The 12,063-nt window shown below is 43.3% G+C and overlaps 2 protein-coding genes across 4 annotated transcripts in view; one reads left to right on the top strand and one right to left on the bottom strand.

Annotated features, from left to right (window-relative positions):
• Window positions 1–3,157, bottom strand: part of NACA (nascent polypeptide associated complex subunit alpha) — a 47,467-nt gene extending 44,310 nt beyond the window's left edge. For all 3 annotated transcript variants that reach the window (XM_077328442.1, XM_077328444.1, XM_077328452.1), the window contains exon 1: window positions 3,153–3,157. The gene's annotated coding sequence lies outside the window, so the exon portion shown is untranslated. The remainder of the gene's footprint in view (window positions 1–3,152) is intronic.
• A 401-nt stretch (window positions 3,158–3,558) lies between these two features.
• Window positions 3,559–10,626, top strand: LOC143833081 (17-beta-hydroxysteroid dehydrogenase type 6-like). The gene is made up of 5 exons (XM_077328438.1): window positions 3,559–3,979; window positions 6,116–6,433; window positions 6,917–7,175; window positions 9,046–9,209; window positions 10,092–10,626. The coding sequence occupies exons 2-5, from the start codon at window positions 6,121–6,123 to the stop codon at window positions 10,310–10,312; spliced, it is 957 nt and encodes a 318-aa protein (XP_077184553.1). The 5' UTR covers window positions 3,559–3,979; window positions 6,116–6,120; the 3' UTR covers window positions 10,313–10,626.
• Window positions 10,627–12,063: the final 1,437 nt, after the last annotated feature.

Here is a 12,063-nt window from a genome sequence, read left to right as displayed (position 1 = left end):
AGGAAGCGTGAATGCACTCGAAAGCTCGTACCTTTAATAAATCTTTGTTGTCTTAAAGGTGCTATTGGACTCAATTTTTGTTGAGCCCAAGGTCACTCAATGCACATAGGCATGGCTAGGATTTGAATCTGGGTCTTAATACTCCCTGCTTGCCACCATTCCTCCATGGCACTCTTCCTTCACACACATGGTCAGCTCCTACCCCACTCCACATTGGTGGCCAGGGAGGACCTGGCAGCCCTACAAAAATGATACTCTACGTTCATATGAAAAGTCCAAAACCAGCATTAGTAGAATAACTAGGAGATTGAAGTTGGTTCCCAGTTACTTATTCACTCCTAATTCATGACTTATTCATGAATTCAACCCAAAACATTGAGGACAGTTTGAAAGCTCAAAACCTCAAGGTTTAGACCTCCAAAATTAATATACCCCACTTTCAGGGACGCTCCCCTTCAAGGGGAAATATGATGTTTCCTGGTCCAAAACGCAGTGCTTGTGCCAGCTGCTCCAAAGTGGGGTGCTCCCAGGACAAATAGAGGCAGACACTGGGGCCAGGCTGCACCCCAAAACAATCTTTGGACCACTCCATCCATACATTTTGGAGACTGCCCCCTACAAGAAGACATAAAGTGGTGCTGGGTCCAAACACTAGTTTTCGCACCACAACCATCTTTTTGGGTTGACCCCAAGAATCCTCCGTTACAAAGATTTAAATAAGGAAATGGAATGACAGCATGCCCTCCGCACCCCAGAATGAGTTGAACCACCACACATCATAAACCTCCACATTCAGGGGACAATCTCCTTCAAGGGAACATACAGTGTTTCCTGGTCCAAAGACCAGTTTTTATGCCAGCTGCTCCAAATGGGGTACCCCCAGGACTAAAGCACACACTAAGTCCAAACTACAACCCAAAACTATCTTTGGACCACCCCAAGTGACATATCCCCACATTCCAGAGATTGTTCCCCGCAGGAGAACTTTATTTATTTATTTAATTATTTATTATATTTATATACTGCCCTCCCCGGAGGCTCAGGTGCCTGGTCCAAACACTGGTTCTGGCACCTCAAGCTTCTAGTACCACCAAGAGGCTGGTATTTTGAAAATTTTAATAAGAAACTTCAACAACTGCAGGCCCTCTGTATACCAAAATTAAGGTTGAACCATGAGACCACACTTGGGCTGAGATAGAGCTTCTATAAGGGTGGCACTTTGAAGAATAAATATTTTAATGGGGGGGGCTCCAATAAATATATTTCGATACATTTTATTAGTGTGGGACCTCTTGTTTACCACTTTATAGTCCCCACTAGAAATAAAGCCCATTTTATGTCTGAATAAAATGGGCGCTAGGATCCTGTCTTCTCTCGGCGCTGGGAGCAGCCTCACCACGGCGAGGCCGTTCCCGGGGCCGAGAGAAGGCTGGCTCCCGCCCTGCCACCTTTCCCGAAGCCCAAAACAGCATTCTATCGCCCCGGGAGCGGCGCGGCCACTCCCGGCGGCGAGAGAAGGCCGGCTGCCGCCCCCCCACCCTCCCCAAAGCCCAAAACAGCGTTCTCTGGCCCCAGGAGGGGCGAGGCTGCTCCCGGCTGCAAGAGAAGGCTGGCTGCACCCCCCCTACCCAAATGCCAAAACGGCAAGGACGAACGCTGCGTCGTTGGGGCCGCAGAAGCCTCTGTTCCCCTTCCCCCCCGTGGAGCGGCCTACCGTCGGGCGTCTGTGGTGGTGGCGGCTCCTCAGCAGGCGGGCGGCCATGTTGCGGCAATGTTGGGGGCGGAGTGTGGGGGTGGAGCCCGGGGCGGGCCAAGTGGCCAATAGGGAGGCGCGCTATGCGCGCCTCCCAATTGGCCACTTGGCCCCTGAGTGGCACTCGGAGAGTTTTTATCCCGGACGGGTCCCGCCCTAACTCCTCCCCCAGAGCCCTTACTCCTTTATTTATTCCGCGCCCCGCCGCGCCGTGGGGCGGGCTTAAAGATTATTACATCACATGAGTGTATTTAAATATTAGACCACTGAAGAAGACCCCAAGAGGAGTTGAAATGTATTTGGTTTTCTTGTCAAAATGTTTTGGATTTGTGTAATAGTGTGTGATATATACTGATGTTTTAAGGTTTTATATGTGCACATGTATTGAAATAAATATTTGCATTTTAATATATTTAATATATATTTGGCTACTGCTCAACCTTTAAGGTTCCTAGCTTGAGCTGCCATTTTCAGGGCACATCCCCACACTCCAGAGACTGTCTCCTGCAGGAGAACAGAGTGGAGAGTCTAAACTGATGAGCTTTAGGCTGATCCTGCCTTGAGCAGGAGCTTCGACTATATACCCTGTATGGCCCTTTCTAACTCTACGATTCTTTTATGAGTTATTCCTGTCATGAATGGACAGGCAGATAGATATGTAGATCCTTTTATTATTCAAGATGCATTGTAAGAGCTAGCCAATTCATTTGTAGTTAGGATTTTTTGTTTGGCTTTGGGTTATTTAGGGGGAAAGTAGATGAAATATTTGTTGGTGGTAGCTTTCGGCAGACCTGAGCATGCCTAACCATGCTCTAAATTTCCCTATGATCTTTTGGAGCTTATGTAACAGATCTCTTGCTCTTTCCTTTTTGTTGTTCTCTCCCATTTTTTTACACTAGTTATTACAATAGTTTCTGGTTCTCTACATGTTAACCACTGGAAACCTGTATTTAAATTCCTGATTCTATTTCTATCACCTTTTACTTTTGCTTCTCACCTATCTTCAGCAATTTTAAGCATTTCATAAGTCATCTGTCAAGGCTTTTATTTTCTTCTGGCTACAAGAATAGTCTTTGTACATTCTTCCTTGATAATATCTCTCATTTCAACCTGGTTAAAATTCACTGTAACTTAGTAATGTTGTTCAGCTTGATGTAGTGGTTAAGAGTGGTGACTTGCAATCTGGTGAGCTAGGTTTGATTCCCTTCTCCTACACATGTAGTCCCTGCTTCCTCTACATCTCCCCTCAATGTTAGCGCATAAACTAAGTACAATATGACTACCACAGGTTCAGAGCAGATCGTCAAACAGTGAGATGTTCCACAAAATGTGGCATATTCTAAATCAAACATCCTCCTATGATGAGGGCCATTGCTTCTGAATGGTCCCACTCTGCAGATGAAGAAGACATACCTTCTGGGCACCTTGTGCAACCGGGAAATTAAATACTGGCACTGTTGCCATGACTCGTAAGTTTTATGTTTATTGTTATAATTTTTCATTTATGACATTACATAATAAAATATAATTAAAAAATTAAAATCATTGGGTTTGACTGTAAAGCCAAAAGCAGCACTTAATATCCCCCTACACCAAACAAGAACTTTTAATTAATGATTCATTCAGGAATGCCCTGACCAAGTAGCTTTGAGAAAGTTCAATAGATCTGGTATGGCAGTTATGCTTTAACTTTTAGAAAAACATCACAATCAGGCCTGTTAAAGATAGGCACGGAGTAGGAAAAGCAGAAGGCTGGCCAAGTACTGTTATCTGAAGTAATCTCTCTCTCTCCCTTGTGGTTTTTCCTCGTTTTCTTCTCCTGTTAGTTCCCCTTGCATGCAATAAAAATGCATTCTTAGGGGAGATATAATGAGAGTATAATCCTAATTATTTGTGAATAATAGCTGCAATTGCTCTGGGTGGGGCTTTGGTGATGATGCCTAGGAGTCAGCTGAATACTTCCATGGATAAATACTTCCCCGCTCAGGAATGGGGAGGTAAACTGTTGAGTCAAATCCAGAATGGCTGTTCATGCACAGATATGATCCTGTACTTTGGACTTGGCCCTCTGCTTGGCTCATAAAACCTCTGTACCATTTTTTGAAGTGGGAGGAACAAAAAAATGTGTTTCTTTGCCAACTGTATGCAATGAACAGGCTTCTCATTTTGAATTTCAAGGACTGTTTCAGACGGATTGAACAGCCAAAGCGTGAGCTGAAATCTGAGGTAAGCAGAGCTATTTTAAAATGTACATCTCTCTTACTCTCTCTTTGGGTGACTGTTGGTTTTGAAAAAAGGGAGAGGCTCAAATTCTAGCCCACCTTTTCTCAAGCAAGATGGGTAAGAGTGTTAAAAATTAAGAGTGTTGACAGCTATATAAAGCCCTATTATCACATCAGAATACTGATTGATTTACTGACCGCTGTGACTGGCAGAGACGCTCTAGAGTCTCAGTTTTTGTTCTCTGAGGAACTGTTCAATGGACCTTCTGCATGCAAACCATGCATTCTACCACCAAGCTATAACCCTCTCCCTCTTGGAGAAACCTATATGAACAATATTCACCAGTATAGGTAATCTGTGGCATAAAATGTAGCATAAAAGAGACATACATATCTACGGGATGGGCATCCTACAGCTCCATAAAGCAGGAGAGGTAAGAGCAGGATGCTTATTTGGCTTTCCTTGACTTTGGAGAATGTCATCAAAGTATGACATCAGCAGAGAAAGAAGCCCAGAAATAAAAAGGAATAAAGAAAAGGAATGTAATCTAGAACTATGGAGTACCAATGCAAGCAGAAAACAGTTGAGAAAAATCACTTGGCAGTTGCAGCTTGATAGGGAGGGATAAAAAATGCTATAGCTTTTGACTATCTCTTTGGGATCAAAAATAAAGGCCTACCTCTTTTACATCTGACCACCCTATTTGAAACAAAAATGAAGGTGCTTTCGGAAAGCTATATCTTAGAATGCAGTTGCCAGCATTGGTAAAACTTCTCCTAGTTCATGGAAGTCCTTGCAGTAAGATTGTTTATTCTATCTCAGCTAGAGTTGCTAACTCTGGCTCAGGAAATTCCTGGATATCTGGGGGTACTACCAGGAGAAGGTGGAATTTAAGGAGGGAAGGGAACTCAGCAGTGATGTGATACCATAAGAGGTCATTGTATGAAGCTCCTGTGGGAACTGATATCTGTAATGAAGATCAAATGTCACTCCAGAAGAACTCCAGGCCACATCTGGAAGTTGATGACCCTAACATCAGATTTAGCTTACTTGGTTAGGAAGCTGACGCAGCACAGGAACTCAGGGCCTAATTCAGCCTTTCTCAATTTTTTTTACCATTGAGAACCCCCTGAAATATTCTTCAGGCTTTCTCACTCAGCGAGTGAGAATCTTCTGGTCGTTTCCAGCCCTAGGGAAGCACGCCTAGCCTCGACCAGGGCCAGGGCCTTTTCGGTCCTGGCCCCCACCTGATGGAATGAGCTCCCGAGAGAACTGCGGGCCCTGCGGGACCTTTCAACGTTCTGCAGGGCCTGCAAGACGGAGCTCTTCCGCCAGGTCTATGGTTGAGGCTGGGGCTGCGGTGGTACATCGACTGGTTTCCCCCCGGCTTCTTCTTGGACACTGTTGACCTCCTTCTCCTCCACCCCCCCTTTTTAGGAAGGGGGTAGGAAGGGGATTTTATTATTGTGCCGCCATGCTGTGATGTTTTTAAGTCTTTTAATGGGGTTTTAAGACACTGTAACCTACCATGAGCCATTTGGGAGTGGCGGGAAATAAATCGAAATTATTATTATTATTATTATTATTCATTAACTCTCACCCATTTGGGAAACTTCCATGGTTGTCAAGAAACCCCAGTATTTCACAAAACCCTGATCTAGATTTACCCCCTTAGTTCAAGGTCTTAGCCCAAGGATGTTGGAGCGGAGGTCAGATGCTTTCAGAGGTTGGAGTTGATGGTTAGCTGCAAAAAAAAGAAAAAAAGAAAATCTGTACATCCATTCTGAAAAGTAACATTTTAATGGGTGAATCGACTTTACCTATTTATCAATAAGGTCAAACAGTTTTATTAATTTTAACAAATGCATTGTTAGTGTAGACCAGCCAGTATTACAGCAGCATTGACCTCGTTGTGCGGCATGTCATTCACTCAGGAAAAGGTGCAGTGAACTACAAGATAAGCATTACTTTGTTAACATTTACCTGATTGTACATTGACCCAAAGCACTCTCCAAAGAGAGATTCACTGCCTGGTAATAACAGAATGAGAAGAGAGGGAACAGATTAAACCAAGAATGCAGATTAAAACAAAAACACGAACCCTTTTCTTTGTTTCTGTTTTTATGTTTTCTTACCCAGCAAGCATGTGGTTCTGTCTGGCAATCGCAGTGGCCCTGTTCTTCCTGATCCGATGGTTCCTGGAGAGACAGACTGTGGACAACCTGAGGGAGAAATATGTCTTCATCACTGGCTGTGATTCTGGATTTGGAAACCAGCTTGCCCGGCAGCTGGATTTGCAGGGCATGCAAATCTTGGCAGGATGTTTTACCCAGAAGGGGGCTGAAGAACTGGAAAGGGTTACATCTGACCGGCTGAAAACCATAATTGTGGATGTGACCAGCACAGAGAGTGTTGCTAAGGCAACTGAGTGGGTGAAAGGACATGTGGGGAGCAAAGGTACAGAAGAATTATTCTTCCAGATAATTCGTATCAGACACTCTAACCACAACAACACATTGAGTCAGGTGTAGAGGTTAGAGTATGACTGGAGAGACCTAATTTCAAATCCACACTCTGCAATGAAGTTCATAGGATGGCCTCAGACTTGTCACTTAGATCACTGGATTGTTGTGAAGATAAAAAACAGACCACATACACTCCCTTGAGCTTCCTGGAAGATTACAGGACAGATGACCAGAGTGTTTATAGCATTCTGAGGTCTTCTAGTCCAATGATCTCATAAGTTCAGTCATCTATCCAACTTCAGTTGAGCTTTGGTTCTAATAGTCTTTCTCTTAGGTTAGTGCAAACTTCTGAGAATCTCAGTCCAACAACATGTCTTGCTATAAGATCAAATGATCCCTTCCCATAGTTACACTTAGCTGTGGCTTGGTTCCAGTACTTCTCTATTTGTGTATTAACCTATTTTCGTCTTTACAGGGCTCTGGGGCTTAGTCAACAATGCTGGCATTGCACAACCTGTAGCTCCCAGTGAATGGCTGACCAAAAATGACTTTGTGAAAGTGCTTGATGTCAACTTAGTTGGTCTGATTGATGTGACTCTCCATATGTTGCCCCTGGTGAAGAAGGCCAAGGGAAGAGTGGTCAACACAGCTAGCATCATGGGTCGGGTGGCTTTCTATGGAGGAGGCTATTGCCCATCTAAGTATGGCGTGGAGGCTTTTTCCGATTGCCTGAGGTAATCCTTTTCTAACAGTAATCTGGTCATATATCAGATTATTCCGCATTCATTTGGAAGAAATTGTCATTAGTTCTCTGTCAAGCACTTTAGGCAGCTTTTGCAATATATCTGGGCGTACCACCAGTTAGTGGATTAGCTTTTTATCCAGCATTTGGACCCTTCAGCAGTTTTTTGGCTGTCCTAGTCTTCCATTCAGAAGGGCTGAATGCAAAGGGCTGCCCCATGGCCCATGCCATTCACATGCACATTCATTATCTATCACAGTTCCTCAGCATGCACATTCTTTTTGGCTGTCACTTCCAGATTCAAAACTGAGGGACCTACTTCTGTGGACATTCCACTGTGTGATACATTTGGGGGGGGGGGAAATCTCGCTTACTGTGTCTTCCCATGGCAATACATAGAGACTATAAATCACGAATCAAAGCATGAAAGCAGTATACAGCCGAGTACATATTTTCCAGTATTTTTGAAACTAGTAGGAACATATAGCCTAAGAAGCAGTATACTGTTAGGGACATTTTTGTAAAAAAGCACAGAATACACAGTGAGTACTCTTGGGGGTGCAACTACATTGAACAGAGATGTGTCAGCTGCTCAGTATAATAACAGAGAAAATGTTGCTAAATATAGAAGATGACTTTGTAAAAAAAGTCAGAAAAGTTTTAAAAATAGTACTAGAATTAGAGCACACTCTAAGATCCCAGCAGGACTATTGTGGTGAAACAATACCATAGTTCAAAAGATATAGGGACTCTCCAAGACTGTAAATTCCTTACAATCCAGCATTCTTATAAATGTATTACTGTAGTCTGAGTATCAGACTAGAACCAAGGAGACTCAAATCTCCACTTTCTCTTAACACCCACTGGGCAACCCTAGGTTGCTCACTCCCGAGGTCTAACTACTTGATACATTGCCCTCGTGTCTGCCCTGGGGCCCATTAAACAGATATGGACTGGGAGCTGTGCCATCAGGATTGTCAAGCATGTAGGAGCCTGATTTGGATTTGTGGGGAGAAGGGGATTAAGCCCCAACTCAACCCTCTTTTTGACCTGAAACTACTTCTGGAAGCTACTACTTGCCCCACTGTCACAGAGCTCACCAATTCATGTAGCCTTCCCCAGTGATACAAATGGCAACTCCACAGAGCTTTTTAAGGTTGGGGAAACGGCACTTGTACGTGTGTGTAATTCCCCCTGTACTGTATTCTCAATCCGAATTAGGCCCCTGGAGTATTTTTACAAGTATTGCCACTAAGGAATTGCAGCTGCAGCGTAAACTGCAAGTCCCTGTGGTGAACTTATGTGAAATGTAACATGTTGTTTGGCCTTCATACTTGTTTCCTTTTGTTTGTCTTTTTCACTGGATATATCAGTACTTTAATTAATTGTTCCAGTTCTTGTGAGCTGCTCAGGTTGCTCTGCTCGGTAGCCAGCCATATGGGAAAGACACGGTTCAGTCCATGACATCCCTGGTAGGTGAAAGAACTCTTCCTGAGATCAGAGTAGACAGTAAAGAACTTGACAGACCAATGGCCTGACTGAATATAAGGCAGCTTCTTGTGTTGATGACAAAGAAATATTCTCTGCCCTCAAAAGCCATTGAGGGAGTAGCTTTAGAAACATTAGTTGACTAAGATCAACAATCAAGTTTACTTAATCATTGGATACTCCATATTAGCATTTAATTACAGCATTCACAATTACTGAATATGGAAAGTGGAATCTCATATCAAAAAGATAAAATATCTACTACCCTTAAATACAGTCAGTAAAGAACGTTGGTGCCAACTATGGAGAAGCATGTCATAGAATGGCTGTGTGTGTTTCTTAACAGTTGTCCATTATTCATTGTTCTCTTTCAGACGTGAACTCCACCCATTTGGGGTGAAAATAGCCATAATAGAACCAGGTTTCTTCAGAACAGGCATGACGGATGTCCAATGTAACCTCAAAAATCTGGAGCAGATTTGGACCAATGTTCCACAGGAAACCAAAGATAGCTATGGCCAGACCTATTTTGACAACTGTAAGTCACTTATACTCTCAGTATAGGAACAATGTGATAGGTTTGCAAGTGAAGTGAGTCTGGGAGTAACTATTCTCTGATTTAGCCAATGTGATGAAGGGTCTATATTTTACCAGGCATTTCTAGGCGTTTCAGTGAACAAGGCCTTCTCAACCACTTCAAGGATGGGACATTTGTCCTTGAAGAGGAAATCAGCCATCAGCATATCCATCTTTGGAAGACCATATGAATTGCTAATAGACTCAAGCAGGAGAAAAAGGCAGAATTAATAGAGACATTTATGGGTCTAACAGCAACTTGTGTGTGTTGTAGGTTTCTCTCAGGGAAAGAATGCAGGATAGAAATTTAGACTTCCATAATCGCAATCTAGTCCATCCCCCTCAAAAAACTTTTTTCTGAGATTAAATCGCTGTGAGACATCTGATCATAGGTGTCACAGGCAGATTGGTCCTAACCTGAAAATAATGTCAAATTTTGAACAAGAATTCACTGGAGGCTTTTCCTTCATGGATGTCCAAGCCATTCTTAAATGAGCATTACAGTGTCAAACAACTGGGGTTTACTTGCCTCTCTTTTGCTGCTCCTTCACCTGTCCCTGGTCTCTGTTTGAGTCCTCTCCAACTGATCATGCAGTTGCCTCATGTAATCAGAAGGCAGTAATCCTTGCTCTGGGTGAGCAGGAACTCACTGGTCCTTCCCTGAACCCAGGATGCCCTGCGTACCAACTCAAAGAGAGTGAACCTCATGGAGGATGGGAATGGTCTCTCTTGGGCTGCAAATAATGGCTCCAACTATTTCTGCTGATATAAAACTGTTCAAAGTTGCAAAGTCTTATTTCCATCAATACTCATTACAAACTCTCTGTCTTTTCCTTCCCCACAGATTACAAAATGTTCCAGGAGGGAATCGCAACTCGGTGTTCCACAGACATATATCTGGTCACTGACTGCATAGAACATGCTTTAACATCTAAGCACCCCCGGACTCGCTATTCCGGGGGCTGGGATGCCCAGTTCTTCTACATCCCACTCTCTTACCTGCCCTCAGTTCTGATGGACTTTGTGTTGACATGGTCTTGGCCAAAAAGTGTTCGGGCTGTGTAAACAGGGTAGAACACAAAATAGTCGGGGGGCATGAAAGGTGATATGAGGAATAGGTTGCTCTCTTGCTCTCTCTCAAACTGGATGTGTACCTTTAAATAACTGGGTGCAGATATGTGTCTGACGTGACAGGTGACAGTTTTACAAGCAATGCATTGCCACATTGTTTTTATACTGCCTAAAGCTATGGGTTAAGGTTGGCAACTACCTGCTCCCCCCTTTGACTATGCTATCACGTTGAACAAAGATCTTGAATTTACAACAATATTCATAATCAAGGACTTTTAAATAAAACAAATAATTTATATTCTGTAAAAGTCTACTAGTTGACTGGTGTTGCTTTGCAATTTTCACCCTTTGTAATTGTCACTCAATCTTCCTAGTCAAGTGCACCCAACCCATCGGGGTTTGCAGGTCATCATACGGCAGGCAATGACCGGTCAAGGATCTCCAAGTTGAGACCCTCCAAGTGGAGAAACTGGGCCTTGGTGGCATCAGTCCAGGCATGCATCTTGCTAGCCAGTCTGTGAAATTCCCGGGCATAGTGGGCTACAGAGATGCATGCATAGATAACCAGCATAGGCTCACTAATGACAGGAACTAGGCTAACTTGGCAAAAGCATAAATTGCAGTTTTGCCACCTGCCAATCCCACGAATGGGAAGGAGAATTGTGTCACTTTTGCATTTTATAAACTTGCATCAGGGTCACCTCCCACTATCTACTTCTGCAATTCATCTTCCACATCTTTTCACACAGTTGTTTAGGTTGGAATTACTAGGATTTGTTCATACATTTTTACTTGGAATCCAGATTTCTTACCCCACACAGCAAGGATTCCACATTTCTCTGACCTCACCAGTGCAAAAAACGTACGCTGACAGTGGAGCATTCACGTGGACATTTTGTGAGCCCTCTCTTACATCAGTTGCCTGTTTCCTGCATTTCCATCCTGCAACACTAGAGGGGGGTTTAGGGTTTTCTAAACAGATAATTCTTTTGCAATACAAAAGAAAACAGTACTCTTAACTTTTTGTTACAGAGCTCTGCAACAAAAAGGACTTGAGGCTTTTAGAAATAAAAGCTGAGAATTCAAAGGAATGAGTAGAACATAGCAACAGGCAGTTATATTACTGTGTTATAGTGAATTCTAATTTTAGAAAAACTTTATAGACTTCTCTGACCTGGCAGGGAAAATGGCAACTACATGGGGGTGATGGAAAAAACACAGCACCAATATGGAATTGACCTTTAAAAATGGGCAACTTCTCATCCAGGTGGCTCGCTAATGCACTTGGTCTTCACTCTTTCTGGAAATAACATAAATTAGGCAATCAATACACAAGGCATCATTGCAGAAAAAAGCTCCATCTCTTGTTGTCACACAACCCACTTCAGAAAGTAGGGACTAGGCATTGGTGGTTTCAGTTTGGATAAGCTGAAATGTACCCAAATCAATGGTGGTCTATAAATTTAAAAATAAATAAATAAAATCAGGGAGGCCAAATCTTGACTCGGCTACAATTTGGCCAACTGAATACATCCCCCCTGCATTCTTAGGCAGAGCCTGAGAAGGCAGGGGGAGAGTATGCACTGATTAGCTGATGATGACAGGTGTCCTGACACCTCCATTTAAATGCCTTCCGAACTGGGGAGGCATTTAAATGGAGCAGGTGGGGTGCCTGTCATTAACAGCTCATGTGTGCGCTGGACTCAATTAAAAGGATGCGGTCAGTTCCCCTACTAATGTGGGAT

Source organism: Paroedura picta, chromosome 3 (genome assembly GCF_049243985.1).
Source record: "Paroedura picta isolate Pp20150507F chromosome 3, Ppicta_v3.0, whole genome shotgun sequence".
NCBI lineage: Eukaryota > Metazoa > Chordata > Lepidosauria > Squamata > Gekkonidae > Paroedura > Paroedura picta.
This window is presented reverse-complemented; position numbering and strand designations above follow the sequence as displayed.